Below are 15,993 nucleotides of genomic sequence, written 5' to 3' on the forward strand. Positions count from 1 at the left end.
CCAGCATTCTTGCCTGGAGAATCGCATGGATGTAGGATCCTGGCAGGCCATAGTGTTGCAAAGAGTTGGACACGACTGAAGCGACGTGCAGTGCACAACGCTGGCCTCATAAAGTGAGTTTGGAAGTATTCCTTCATCTTGTGTGTTTTCGAAGAGTTTGAGAAAGATTGGTATTAATTTTCTAAATGTTTGGTAGAATTCACCAGGGAAGCTGTCTGGTCCTGAACTTTTGCTGGGCTCAGTTGTTTTTTGTTTTAGTTGCATAGTATTCTGTTGCATGGGTATGTTATTGATCATGTTCCCTGCTGATAGATATTTGTTTGTAGCCTTTTGCTAGCACAAACCATGCTGCAGTGAATAATTTGCACAGATGTTATCTTACATGTGTCTAGATACAACGTTAAGATATTTATCCTAGATGTGAGATTGGTTGGTCAAAGGGATAACTGCTTTTGTCCTTTCCAAAGATAGTGCTAAGTTGCCCTCCAGGGGTTTACTTATCACTTTCCATGCCTGCGGGCAATGTATTAGAGTGCCTGTTTGTGCTCCTGTGTGCCACAGCTTCACATAGTTTTGGGATTTTCATAGGTAAAAAGTAGTATCCTAGAATAGTTTTAATTGACATTTCTCCCATTTTGGGGTTGAGCATCTTTTCATAAGCTTATGGAATGAGGTTCGTGACATTGTACAGGAGACAGGGATCAAGACCATTCCCATAGAAAAGAAATGCAAAAAATCAAAATGGCTGTCTGGGGAGGCCTTACAAATAGCTGTGAAAAGAAGAGAAGCGAAAAGCAAAGGAGAAAAGGAAAGATATAAACATCTGAATGCAGAGTTCCAAAGAATAGCAAGGAGAGATAAGAAAGCCTTCTTCAGCAATCAATGCAAAGAAATAGAGGAAAACAACAGAATGGGAAAGACTAGGGATCTCTTCAAGAAAATCAGAGATACCAAAGGAACATTTCATGCAAAGATGAGCTCGATAAAGGACAGAAATGGTATGGACCTAACAGAAGCAGAAGATATTAAGAAGAGATGGCAAGAATACACAGAAGAACTGTACAAAAAAGATCTTCATGACCCAGATAATCACGATGGCGTGATCACTGACCTAGAGCCAGACATCCTGGAATGTGAAGTCAAGTGGGCCTTAGAAAGCATCACTACGAACAAAGCTAGTGGAGGTGATGGAATTCCAGTTGAGCTATTTCAAATCCTGAAAGATAATGCTGTGAAAGTGCTGCACTCAATATGCCAGCAAATTTGGAAAACTCAGCAGTGGCCACAGGACTGGAAAAGGTCAGTTTTCATTCCAATCCCAAAGAAAGGCAGTGCCAAAGAATGCTCAAACTACCACACAATTGCACTCATCTCACACGCTAGTAGAGTAATGCTCAAAATTCTCCAAGCCAGGCTTCAGCAATCGGTGAACCGTGAACTTCCTGATGTGCAAGCTGGTTTTAGAAAAGGCAGAGGAACCAGAGATCAAATTGCCAACATCCACTGGATCATGGAAAAAGCAAGAGAGTTCCAGAAAAACATCTATTTCTGCTTTATTGACTATGCCAAAGCCTTTGACTGTGTGGATCACAACAAACTGTGGAAAATTCTGAAAGAGATGGGAATACCAGGCCACCTGATCTGCCTCTTGAGAAATTTGTATGCAGGTCAGGAAGCAGCAGTTAGAACTGGACATGGAACAACAGACTGGTTCCAAATAGGAAAAGGAGTTCATCAAGGCTATATATTGTCACCCTGTTTATTTAACTTATATGCAGAGTACATCATGAGAAATGCTGGACTGGAAGAAACACAAACTGGACCAAGATTGCTGGGAGAAATATCAATAACCTCAGATATGCAGACGACACCGCCCTTATGGCAGAAAGTGAAGAGGAACTCAAAAGCCTCTTGATGAAGGTGAAAGAGGAGAGTGAAAAAGTTGGCTTAAAGCTCAACATTCAGAAAACAAAGATCACGGCATCCAGTCCCACCACTTCATGGGAAATAGATGGGGAAACAGTGGAACCAGTGTCAGACTTTATTTTTCTGGGCTCCAAAATCACTACAGATGGTGACTGCAGCCATGAAATTAAAAGACGCTTACTCCTCGGAAGGAAAGTTATGACCAACCTAGATAGCATATTCAAAAGCAGAGACATTACTTTGCTAACAAAGGTTCGTCTAGTCAAGGCTATGGTTTTTCCTGTGGTCATGTATGGATGTGAGAGTTGGACTGTGAAGAAGGCTGAGCGCTGAAGAATTGATGCTTTTGAACTGTGGTGTTGGAGAAGACTCTTGAGGGTCCCTTGGACTGCAAGGAGATCCAACCAGTCCATTCTGAAGGAGATCAGCCCTGGGATTTCTTTGGAGGGAATGATACTAAAGCTGAAACTCCAGTACTTTGGCCACCTCATGCGAAGAGTTGACTCATTGGAAAAGACTCTGATGCTGGGAGGGATTGGGGGCAGGAGGAGAAAGGGACGACAGAGGATGAGACAGCTGGATGGCATCACTGTCTTGATGGACATGAGTCTGAGTGAACTCTGGGAGTTGGTGATGGACAGAGGGAGGCCTGGTGTGGTGCGATTCATGGGGTCACAAAGAGTCGGACACGACTGAACGACTGAACTGAACTGAACTGATCTTTAGGACTGACTGGTTTGATCTCCTTGCAGTCCAAGGGACTGTCAAAAGTCTTCTCCAGCACCACAGTTCAAAAGCATCAATTCTTCAGTGTCTGTCTTTTTTATGGTCCAGGTCTCACATCCGTACACGATTACTGGTAAAGCCATAGCTTTGACTATATGGACCTTTGTCGCTACATTGTTCAAATATTATTAACAACATTGAATAGTTGTTTTATTATATGCCCATGCACTATCTCCTTTCAAGTTTTCTCACTTAATACTTATTGTAGCTCTGTGAAATGAAGATACCGTTACTATCCCTGTTTTTCTAGTGAGGAAACAAAGGCTCCTAGAAGTTAAACCACTGGTTCAAGGTTATACAGACTGCCACTGTTGTTTCTTCCCTTTGGCCTCAAGATGACCATCACGGTCACTTTCCACCATGCTCTTCTACAGTCATGCAAGATACTCTTCTGATTAATCTGTGTCTGAAAGCCTTCTTGTGATTGACTGGGGTGAACTAAGTGTCCCCGGATCTTTTTCAGTATTTATTCTGAGTCTAGAACTCTCAGAGCTGCCCTTGAAATCACCATCTAATTATATCTTTAATCTTGGCTCCCCTTCTGAACTAGCATATTATGTGAATACATTGGAAGCCCATTATAAATCTCCTGCAATTTAGTTATGGTTCTCAGTGAGATAATTTGTCTTACTCATCATTTTGGAGGGAGGGCTGAGTTAGCCAGATTTTGTAGCATGTACAGGCGTACTTCATTTTGTTGTGGCTTCCCTTTATTATGCTTCATAGGTATTGTATTTTTTCACATGTTGAAGGTTTGTGGCAACCCGTTCAGCAAGTCCGTTGGCACCATTTTTCCAACAGTGTTGTTTTCTTGTGTCCCTGTATCATGTTTTGGTAATTCGCACATTATTTCACAATTTTCATTATTACTAAATTTTTTATTATGATCAGTGATATTTGATGTTACTTTTGTAAGAAGATTATGACTTGCTGAAGTCTTAGATTATGGTTAGCATTTTTTAGCAATAAAGTATTTTTAAATTAAGGTATGTGCTTTTTTTTAGACATAATACTATTTCACAGTTAATAGACTACAGTATAGTGTGTGTATATATATATAGGAAACCAAAAAATTCATGTGGCTTACTTCACTGTGTTGTTCACTTTATTATAGTGGTCTGAAACTAAACCTACAATATCTATAAGGTATGCCTGTATTATCAATGGGTTTTGTTAAAATTTAATATCCTTTCACTTATTGGTCTTATGCGGGCCTTTTCCCCTGCTGTGTTTACTTAAAATACTATTTGTTTTTGCCATTGCTGCTGCTATTACATGTGCTTCTTCACTTCAGCAACAGAGATGCAGCATTTGCTGTCTGTTTAAATCCTGTCCATTCCAGTTTTTTATGAACAAAATCTGAAATTGTTGTCCTCATGAATATGTAAGTAGCAGCAAGAGGCACAGTTATTTCAAGGGCTGGAACTTTTTTGGAAAGAGTTCCCAGCTTTCATACCCTCTCTGGGTGTGCAGCCCGCCATCACCTCTCTGTATTCACCAACCTGGAAACTCTCGGAACTTCATACTATTGGGATGTTATGGAGATTGCCTCACACAGGCCTGATCAGTTATTAACTCCATTTCCAGCCCTTTTCAAACCGTATGGAGCTTGAAGGATGAGGCTGAAAATCCCAAGCTTCTAATCATGGCTTGGTCTTTCTGGTGACCAGCCCCAATTCAGGAGCCCACCCAGAGTCACCTCTTTAGAAAACAGGCCTTTCTATCACCCAGGAAATTCCAAGGGATTTACATGTGAGGAATGAGAGTGACAGATGCTCTTTGTGCCCTTTTCATTTAGGAAATCAAAAGTGTTTAGGAGCTCTGTGCAGGAACCAGGGACAGAAACCAATATATGTATATTTTATTATTTCACAGGGAACACTTAGGGGGAAAATGTCTCAAACGACTCCTTAAGATGGAAGCAATGAAAAAAAAGTTACCATTGCCTTGGAAGGAGACTGTCTGCTTATAATGGTTAAAAACTCAGGTTCTCAACCACTGAAGTTAGACTGGATGTAAATCCTGTTTTTGCCAGTTTACCAGCTACAGACAATGACTTCATAAGCCTTGAAGTTTTCCTATTTGTAAGAGATGTAGACAGTGATAGTACTTTCTTCAAAGGATTGTTGTGAGACAGATACTTTGCCATTTTAAGCACGTAGCACTTGGTAAAAGCATAGTCATTCTCCTAAGATGCTCCAGGAGAGAGAAAGGATCTTATTTATTGCAGTGTAGCTGGGGCTTAAATCGGTACTCGATAAATGTATGTTGAGTGAATGAATAAAACTCTTATTCCTTGAGTTGAGTGTGTCATTTACCATTATGGAAACTGAGGAAGTGGCAGCAGTAAGATAAACTGTACTTCCCTTCATTCTTTTTTTCTGTTGGGCAGCTTTCATATTTACCCACGTAAACTCTGGTGTGTGATACATTGCCTATTTGAGCATTTACTTTTAAACTGGAAATGGATTATATAGCATGCAATACCATCATTCTGTTTCAAGCCAGTTGAGTGAGTTCAGGGCAAGAATGATAGATGCATTCTGTTAATACTCTTAAGAGAGCTAGTATACTTTTTTTTAAAAATTTTGGCTGTGCCGGGTCTTCCTTGCCATATGGATGGGCTTTCTCTACTTGCAGCAAGTGGGGCTCCTCTCGAGTTGCTGTGTGTGGGGCTTCAGTAGTCGCAGTGCGTGGGCTCTGTAGTTGTGACTCATGGGCTTAGTTGCCCTGTGACAAGTGGGATCTTCCCAGAGCAGGGATCAAACCTGTGGCCCTACATTGCAAGGTGATTCTTAACCACTGGGCCACTAGGGAAATTTGCTAGTATACTTTTAATTTGTAAATCTTAACTGACTTTCATTCTTGTGTTAGATCTCAACTTGCAATTTATTGCATTCTGTTTTTAGTGAAACATGAAAGAATATACAATCAAATAATAATGCTTGATAACCTATTTTTTGTGTATTCATATTTTATTTAAAAATATTTTTATTGATCCTTGTAGTTTTCCTATGGCTTAATGCTTTTGTTACTGAATTACATCTTTTGATTTTTAAGCCTTAAATCTGAACCATTGTTATTTGTGCTTATATTGTACCCTACTTTTATAGGAGTATGGCTATTAAGTGCACAAAGAATTCCATTATTTTTCATATATTTGCCTCTAAGATAATCTCACTGAATATACCCTGAACTGTTGTGTTTTTTTTGAGGTATAGTAAAAAGATAATGACCTAGCTTCTATTCTTCAGAATCGCAAAGTCATGTGATAGATTTCTTATTTTCACTTACTATAAATTCTAAAAAATTATTTCAATAGAATATATCAGAGACAGAATAAAGAAATAGGTTAAGCAGTTTAAGTTGGACTTTGTGAGATAGCTTCTGGTCCTCATATTTACCATATGATTAATTTTTTTATCAGTTTACTCAGGGATTTACTTAGACTGATTAAACTATTAAAAGAATGACTCATACAACAGAATGTCAACTTAACTAACTTACAAAAGGAGATATGAATCAAGATGGTTCTTAGTATAGGATACCCCATTCTTTTTCCAGGATGGTTAGGTTTACTCAGAAAAATATATGTAAAGCAAAGCATTGGTACCTTTCCAAAAACAGACACACAGATCAATAGAAATAAGTCCTTGCATTTATGGTCAATTAATCTACGACAAACGAGTCAACACTATACAAGGGAGAAAAGGCAGTCTCTTCCAAGTGGTACTCAGAAAATTGGACAGCTGAAGTTCAAATGGATTAAAGACCTAAGTGTAAGACTGGATACTATAAAACTCCTAGAGGAAAATATTGGCAGACACTCTCTGACATAAATTGCAGCAGTATTTTTTTGGATCTGTCTTCCTAATGTAAAGGAAATACAAGCAAAAATAAACAAATGGGACCTAATTAAAATTGTTTGCACAGCAAAGAAAACCACCATCACAACAAAAAGATAGCCTACTGAATGGGAGAAAATATTTGCAAGTGATATGACTGGTAAGGGATTAATATCCAACATATATAATCAGCTCATACAACTCAGTGCAAAATAAACCCAAAAACCCAGCCTAATTAAAAAATGGGCAGAAGAACCAAATAGACATTTTTCCAAAGAGGAAATGTAGATGGCCGATAGGCACATGAAAAGTTGCTCAACATTGCTGATCTTCAGGGAAATGCAAATCACAGCCACCATGAAATATCACCTCACACCTGTCGAGATGACTGTCATCAGAAAGAAGACATATAACAAATATTGGTTAGAATGTGGAGAAAAGGAAACTCTAGTACATTGTTGGGAGAAGGCAATGGCACCCCACTCCAGTACTCTTGCCTGGAAAATCCCATGGACGGAGGAGCCTGGTAGGCTGCAGTCCATGGGGTCGCTAAGAGTCGGACACGACTGAGCGACTTCACTTTCACTTTTCACTTTCATGCATTGGAGGAGGAAATGGCAACCCACTCCAGTGTTCTTGCCTGGAGAATCCCAGGGACGCCATCTATGGGGTCGCACAGAGTTGGACCACGACTGTAGTGACTTAGCAGCACATTGTTGGTGGGAATGTAAATCGGTACAGCCATGGTGGAAAACAGTATGGAAGTTTCTCAAAAAACCTTAACCAGAACTGCTGTGTGACCCAGTAGTTCCTCTTCTGTGTGTGTTTCTTAAAAAAAAACCAAAACACTGATTTGAAAATATGTATCCTAATGATGATAGCATTGTTTATAATAGCCAAGATATGGAAGCAACCTAAGAATCCAACAGATGAATGGATAAAGAAGGAGTGGTGTATATATATACGCAATGAAATACTACCTAGCCATAAAAAAGAATGAAAATGTGCCTTTTGCAGCAATATGAATGGACTTGGAGGGCATTATACTAAGTGAAATAAGTCAAGACAGAGAAAGAGAAGTACTATATAATATCACTTACATGTAGGATCTAAAAAATAAAGCAGACTAGTGAATGTAACAAAGACTCACAGATAATAGAAGATAAACTATTAGTTACCAATAGGGGTAGGGGGGCAATATAAAGGTAGAGGAGTGAGAGGTACAGTCTGTTGGGTGTAAGATAGGCTCAGCGATATATTGTACCACATGGGGAATATGGCCAATATTTTGTAATAACTGTAAATGAAAAATAACCTTTAAAAATTATAAAAAAAATTTTTTAAATTAAAAACAAAACATTACTGCCTCTCAATTTATGTTCTAATAATTTCATTTGAGTTTTTTTTTTTTTTGTAAAGGGAAAAAACATCACTTTCAAAATATTACTGCTCATTGACAACATACCTGGCCTGTTAAGAGCTCAGCTAGAGATGTACAATGATATTCATGTTTTTTTCATATTTACTAACACAGTAGCCATTCTGCAGCCCATGGATCAAGAATAATTTCTAATTTCAATTCTCATTATTTAAGAAATACATTTCTTAAGACTATAGTTGCCATAAATAGTGATTTCTCTCATGACTCACTTTATTGCAGTGCTCTAAATTCAAACCTATGATAGCTCTGAGGTATGCCTGTGTAAGTATAGATTCATATAGGTATGCCTATGTAAGGCTAGATTCTACCACACAACTGTCCCTCAACAAAGAAAGAATTTCCATATTATCTGAAATATTGCCTGCTGCTTGCTTGCTTGCTTACTTATTTTCCCCAGTTGCTTTATTGTGTTTTCAACAACATGGTTTTCTAAGTCCTAAAAAATTTAGTATAGTTATGGTAACTATAACTATGAGAGTTTGTTGTTGTTTAGTCACTAAGTCATGATCGACTGTTGCAACTGCAAGTTTTGAATGCCATAATGAATTATTAACGATAAAACAATGTATGTTACTCAGTTATGGAGATCAGTTCAGTTCAGTTCAGTTGCTCAGTCGTGTCTGACTGTTTGCGACCCCATGAATCGCAGCACGCCAGGCCTCCCTGTCCATCACCAACTCCCAGAGTTCACTCAGACTCATGTCCATGGAGTCAGTGATGCCATCCAGCCATCTCATGCTCTGTTGTCCCCTTCTCCTCCTGCCCCCAATCCTTCCCAGCATCACTCTTTTCCAATGAGTCAACTCTTCGCATGAGGTGGCCAAAGTACTGGGGTTTCAGCTTTAGCATCATTCCTTCCAAAGAAATCCCAGGGCTGATCTCCTTCAGAATGGACTGGTTGGATCTCCTTGCAGTCCAAGGGACTCTCGAGTCTTCTCCAACACCACAGTTCAAAAGCATCAATTCTTCCGCTCTCAGCCTTCTTCACAGTCCAACTCTCACATCCGTACCTGACCACAGGAAAAACCATAGCCTTGACTAGACGGACCTTTGTTGGCAAATTAGTGTCTCTGCTTTTGAATATGCTATCTAGGTTGGTCATAACTTTCCTTCCAAGGAGTAGGTGCCTTTTAATTTCATGGCTGCACTCACCATCTGCAGTGATTTTGGGAGCCCAGAAAAATAAAGTCTGGACACTGTTTCCACTGTTTCCCCATCTATTTCCCATGAAGTGATGGGACCGGATGCCATGATCTTCGTTTTCTCAATGTTGAGCTTTAAGCCAGCCTTTTCACTCTCCACTTTCACTTTCATCAAGAGGCTTTTGAGTTCCTCTTCACTTTCTGCCATAAGGGTGGTGTCATCTGCATATCTGAGGTGATTCCTCCAGTCCAGCGTTTCTCATGATGTACTCTGCATATAAGTTAAATAAGCAGGGTGACAATATATAGCCTTGACGTACTCCTTTTCCCATTTGGAACCAGTCTGTTGTTCCATGTCCAGTTCTAACTGTTGCTTCCTGACCTGCATATAGGTTTCTCAAGAGGCAGGTCAGGTGGTCTGGTATTCCCATCTCTTTCAGAATTTTCCACAGTTTGTTGTGATCCACACAGTCAAAGGCTTTGCCGTAGTCAATAAAGCAGAAATAGATGTTTTTCTGGAACTCTCTTGCTTTTTCCATGATCCAGCGGATGTTGGCAATTTGATCTCTGGTTCCTCTGCCTTTTCTAAAACCAGCTTGCACATCAGGAAGTTCACGGTTCACAGATTGCTGAAGCCTGGCTTGGAGAATTTTGAGCAGTACTTTACTAGCGTGTAATATGAGTGCAGTTTTCCGGTAGTTTGAGCATTCTTTGGCATTGCCTTTCTTTGGGATTGGAATGAAAACTGACCTTTTCCAGTCCTGTGGCCACTTCTGAGTTTTCCAAATTTGCTGGCATATTGAGTGCAGCACTTTCACAGCATCATCTTTCAGGATTTGGAATAGCTCAACTGGAATTCCATAACCTCCACTAGCTTTGTTCATAGTGATGCTTTCTAAGGCCCACTTGACCTCACATTCCAGGATGTCTGGCTCTAGGTCAGTGATCACACCATCGTGATTATCTGGGTCGTGAAGATCTTTTTTGTACAGTTCTTCTGTGTATTCTTGCCATCTCTTCTTAATATCTTCTGCTTCTATTAGGTCCATACCATTTCTGTCCTTTATTGAGCCCATCTTTGCATGAAATGTTCCCTTGGTATCTCTAATTTTCTTGAAGAGATCTCTAGTCTTTCCTATTCTGCTGTTTTCCTCTATTTCTTTGCATTGATTGCTGAGGAAGGCTTTCTTATCTCTCCTTGCTATTCTTTGGAACTCTGCATTCAGATGTTTATATCTTTCCTTTTCTCCTTTGCTTTTCTCTTCTCTTCTTTTCACAGCTATTTGTAAGGCCTCCCCAGACAGCCATTTTGCTTTTTTGCATTTCTTTTCCATGGGGATGGTCTTGATCCCTGTCTCCTGTACAGTGTCACGAACCTCAGTCCATAGTTCATTAGGCACTCTATCTATCAGATCTAGGCCCTTAAATCTATTTCTCACTTCCACTGTATAATCATAAGGGATTTGATTTAGGTCATACCTGAATGGTCTAGTGGTTTTCCCTACTTTCTTCAATTTCAGTCTGAATTTGGTAATAAGGAGTTCATGGTCTGAGCCACAGTCAGCTCCTGGTCTTCTTTTTGTTGATACGGAGATAGGAATATGCATTTATGAGATGAACAGAAAAGGAATAAAAATTGTCCTAATAAAACACAAATGGGTATCTGTTATAAACACAGTTTGCAGTAACAACATCATACATATTCAAAATGTAATAATTTAAATGATATATGCCAAAATGATGATAATGTGCTGTGTAAGCCTATGTTAGATAACTCATTATGGCTTTTTTTTTTTCATGATGGCTTTTAGTTAGATAACTAAAGATATATGTAAATGAACTGAACAAAATTGTTTTATGAAACAGGAGGGTAGAAATAGAGTGGTAAAGAACCCACCTGTTAGTGCCGGAGAAGTAGGAGATGCAGGTTCCATCCCTGGGTTGGGAAATCGCCTGGAGGCGGGCCTGGCAACCCTCTTCAGTATTCTTGCCTGGAGAATCCCATGGACAGAGGAGCCTGGTGAGCTACAGTCCACGGGGTGACAAAGAGTCGGACATGCCTTAAGCAACTCAGCCTGCACTCAAGTATAACATTTTAACTAAAGACATTGACTTTGACCAGAATTTACAGATTCAGATCATCTAATAGCTTTTTCTTTTCTTGTTGGGAAAATTTAAAGTATAGAAAAATTCCTATAAAATATGGAAGATAATTTTAGTCCATCAGTAGACAGCCTTACTTTTATTTCTTAGGACTTTTATTCCCTCCCTTATTTTTCGCATTTGTGCTCTGTCTTCTTGTATATGTTTTAAGCTGCCTATCTTTACTCCTAACACATGTATATTGATGGTGGCCTGTATGTACTGTATATATTACTTTGGTCTCTTTCCAGCTTGTTGATATGTATTTTTTAATGTTGCTTTCCTAAGCACATTCTACTGTAGATAAAAATGTAAATACAAGTACATGTTTTATTTTAGAGTGACATAAATATAAAATGCAAGTGTAAACAGAAAAAGATTTAGTATTTTTAATAGTTCTATTCATATTAAAATAGTATGTAGATAAAATTCTAACGTGCAGAAATACATATGTGTGTATGTGTTAGTCACTCAGTCGTGTCCGACTCTTTGCAACCCCACGGTCTGTAGCCCACCAGCCTTCTCTGTCCATGGGATTCTCCAAGCAAGAATACTGGAGTGGGTTGCCATTCTCTTTTCCTGGGTATCTTCCTAACCCAGGAATCGAACCTAGGCCTTCTGCATTGTAGGCAGATTATTTACTGTCTGAGCTTCCTGGAGAGGGCAGGAATATGGGTAGGCTCAAGTTTCAATGGTTCATTTGTAAGCCAGTGCCTTGGGGAAAATATATTCTGAGCTTGTGAGAAGTTCCCAGGTGGCCTGCTGAAATCAATTTGACTATGTAGTTGGAATTATAGAAAATTATATTTTGAGATTTTTTCTTTGGGCATGTATGTCTGAATCTTGACAATGGGAATAGTTTCTTGTCTTCTGCAGCCCCATCCTCTGAAAGGAAAAACTTAACCTGGAATCCTTAACCTCAACCCCCTGAAGGGGACTGTGGCAAGAGGGCTGAATTCCTCAAGCTGTGGTTGTGATACGAGGGCCTTTCTGAGTCCTTTGGGGGCAGCCTCCATGGGAAACCTCTAAGGTTAAAAACATTCCTTTGGGGACTCCACAAGTAATGGGATAAACCCTACTGGAAGCTAATATAGATAGGTGTATTGAAAATACTAAGCAGTTAAAGATATTACTACTTCCTGGTTCTTCTTCCCAGTTCCTTGTAACACTTTCATAAACATCTCCCCCAATACCCACCTACCATGGGGTGCCTTGATGAATGGGATTGTCCTAAAGTTCAGAAGTGACTACCTCACTTACTTGTGCAAAAGTTCTGCCTATGTAGTAAAATACATACTCTTTAGACTAAAAAGATGAGATAAAAATAAAAGAATTCCTTTGGGGATTTTCCTGGAGATCCAGTGGTTAGGACTCCACATTTCAACTGCCATGGCTTGAGTTCAGTCTCTGGTCCGGGAACTGAGATCCTGGGCAGTGTGGCCAAAAAAAAAAAAAAGTCCTTTTCTTTATGACCTAACCTCTTCCTTTACCTCTAATTAATTGTCATTTTCAAGTTTACGGACAATGTTTGGTTACTAAGACCTTCATCTTCCTTTTTCCCCCAGCATTCTCTGTCTGCCGGAAGTGAAAGGTGGTACAGATAGGGAACTGAATTCTGCACTTGGTAGGATTTAGCTTATGCACTTACCTTTCTTTCTTTCTTTTTTTTTTTGGTGAATAAGCCAAAAGAAATTTTCCATTAGGATGATTGAGTAAAGGTAGCATCCCCAAGCTTCAGGTATACCAGTAGAAAAGCTAGATCCCAGTGCCAATTGACTGTCCCACTGTAGCTCTAGAAAAATGGTTCTTAATTCTTCCCCCAGTTGACCCTTTGTGCCCAGCGAAATAGCCACAGGACTGATGGATTTGAGGGTGGACTCTGGGAGGAAGGCAGTCCCCTTGTTATTGCTGTCTAGTTTTTCTTTATCTGGAAAGGTATTAAGGAAAGTTGGTTCAGATATTACTGATGGATGGAATTTATGGTTTAGGACAGGATTAGTACCTATGGTTCACCACCCCATCCCCAGGCATACTGCTTTGAAATTCTGCTAATTTTTGTTTTCATTTGCCAGATTTATTTTTGCTGTTTTATTTTTACTCCCTTTTCTGTTACACAAGGACAGAGCAGACAACTTTAAAGCTAATAAAAATTTAAGTTCCGTTTTTGTCTCCAAATAGACCAATGATTGTTTATGTTGTAGCTCAGTAGAAGCACCAGCTACTTTAGTAGTTGGCAACAAAGATCCCAAACCACACAAGGAGAGAGCCTGGACTTAAAAGAATAATCTGAATGAATTTAGTGTTTTGAACTTGGAAGCAAAACTGCTGTTCAATTTTTTTCTTATAGCTAGATATTGAACTGTGACTTACTATAGGACAGCAAAGAAAGGCCTCAGGGGAATGGTAGTTGTATTACTAGTTACAAATTTATGGTTAAATGCTCTCAGGAAAAATGTCTGATTAAAGGAGATTTTGAGAAATATGACCTTCTGGTTAACTCTTTGTTTTGAAAGGCAGACCTGAAATTTTTTTCCCCCAATTCTACAATTTCTCTCATAGTTAATCTATGAGATTAATTATTAACAACTTTTATTTTTTAAGAGACAGTGAGGTCAGCATAGATAGTGAACACAGTGTCTTTACCTTGCTGCCCAAGGAAATGAGTGTGTTTATATCGTAAAAAAAGTTAACAGGGAGCACATAAACAAGGATTATTTATATTTGGAGGACAACCCTGTCTTATTCACATATTATGTAATGTGATACATTAACTCTCTGTTTGGATTATAAGCTTTTTGGCATGAACTTTATTTATACCAGTGCTGTCCACTGGGCATGTAACGTGAGCCATGTAGGTAATTTAAAATTTTCTGGAAGCTGCATTATATATTTTATTTAACCCAATATAATCTAAATATATTTCAACAACTAATATAAAGACTGAGATATTTTGCACCCTTTTTTCCATGCTGAATTTTCAGAACCCATTGTTATTTTACTCTTAGTGCACATCTCAATTCGGGCTAGCCTCATTTCGAGCACTCGCTAGCCATAGGTAGCAAGTGGCTACTGTATTAGATAGTGCTGTCTTATACTTTTACAGTTTAGTGTTAGGAACACAGTCGTTGCTTTGTGTGAGAATGTGTGTGTTTGTTATTTTAGCTACAGATTTCTCTAGTTGAATAAAGTATAAAAGATTTTAAAATGCCTATCTTTTCTTTCTCTTTAAGGCCCTTCCTTCTTCCATGATTATAGTAGCAGTTTATTGTCCTGTGATAGCTGCTGTTTTCATTGTTCTGAAGATGGTCAACTATCGACTCCACAGAGCCCTGGATGCTGGAGAGATTGTAGATAGGAACGCAAATGAGTTCACAGATCAGCGATCCAAAACTGAGCAAGGCAACTGTTCAACACGGAGAAAAGATAGCAATGGCCCGAGGTAAGGAAACTTGTGCCACTCAGTTTTTAAAGATGTACAGTGATGCCTGTGTCCAGTGATGTGATTATTGTGTCAGGCCTCTTCTGTTCACCTGGTTTTACCAGTATCAATACAGTGACAGGTGTGATTGTCACATTAGACAATAGCAAAGGTGACTATCTGGAGATAAATCGGTATCCTTGGCCTTATTAATGAACAACATGTTTGAATGATAATAATCATAATTGTATAATCATTAAACACACCAAAGACCAAAAGCAGTGGCAAACAAGTTAAAGAAATAATAAAATATGACTTCGTAAATCAAAGCATTTTTCTTATACATATATGTAGTTACATGTATGAACATATACTTATATACTTTTATATAAAATGTGTATGCATCTTAAGTTGTGATGATATTTTACTTGACACTTATAATCTGCAGTGTTCCCTTTATTGTAAATTTTTTTTCAATTTTATATTCTTACCTTAGAAACTTAGCTGTTCCTTCCCTCGACCTTAGCATGACTGATTCCTGTGTAGTGGTAACCCCCTCCTAGAGGCTTGCTTTTCCTGTCTCAGGTAAAATATTCTCCCTGCTGCTCTCAGTCACATTCTACCCTGTTACCTCAGCCTCAGCCAGAGGAATTTAGTTGTTACAGTCAAAAGGTTGTGACTTCATAGAAATAATAGGTGTCCCTATTGTAACTCTTCAATTGTTGCTTTATGAGCATACAACATTTTTAGGCTCATGCAGTCCTCAGAAGCAATTCTATGAGATGGATGCTATTATTATCCCTGACTTACAGATGTGGAAAGTAAGGTGAGAAGGATCAAGTAATCCAGGCATTCAGGCTCTGGAGTCCATGCTTTTAACCACTATGCCATGTTTCCACTCAGTATAATATATTATATCAAGGTAAATAATGCCGTTAAAAGGGGATATTCATCTTCTAAGACAGGGCAGTATTTCTGTGCCATCTTCAGTGCACTTACAGCCTTTGTCCTTTTTCAGTTACATTTTCCTTCATCCCTAACATGATTATCTCATTTGTTCATTGAACAGATATTTTACTCTTGTGATAATTTATTCATAGCATAAATCACTATCTGAAATAATCGTAATCATTTCTTTGCATTTATAAGTTTCTTGAAGGCAGTGCCTTGTTTTTCCTACAAACTATTTTATTCCTAGGTTCTTGAACAGTGTCTTGCACTAATAGGTACTCAGGAAATATTTCAAATTAGTGAAAACATTTTTTTCCTGTGATAGTATTTTTTTTTCCCCTG

The 15,993-nt window shown here is 38.8% G+C and overlaps 1 protein-coding gene across 6 annotated transcripts in view; it reads left to right on the forward strand.

The window, feature by feature from the left end:
• Positions 1–15,993, forward strand: part of PCNX1 (pecanex 1) — a 184,376-nt gene that overhangs the window by 15,581 nt on the left and 152,802 nt on the right. For all 6 annotated transcript variants that reach the window (XM_027552305.1, XM_027552307.1, XM_027552306.1 and 3 more), the window contains exon 2: positions 14,513–14,721. In XM_027552305.1, coding sequence (XP_027408106.1) covers positions 14,513–14,721 — 209 coding nt within the window. The remainder of the gene's footprint in view (positions 1–14,512; positions 14,722–15,993) is intronic.

Source organism: Bos indicus x Bos taurus, chromosome 10 (genome assembly GCF_003369695.1).
Source record: "Bos indicus x Bos taurus breed Angus x Brahman F1 hybrid chromosome 10, Bos_hybrid_MaternalHap_v2.0, whole genome shotgun sequence".
NCBI classification, from domain to species: domain Eukaryota; kingdom Metazoa; phylum Chordata; class Mammalia; order Artiodactyla; family Bovidae; genus Bos; species Bos indicus x Bos taurus.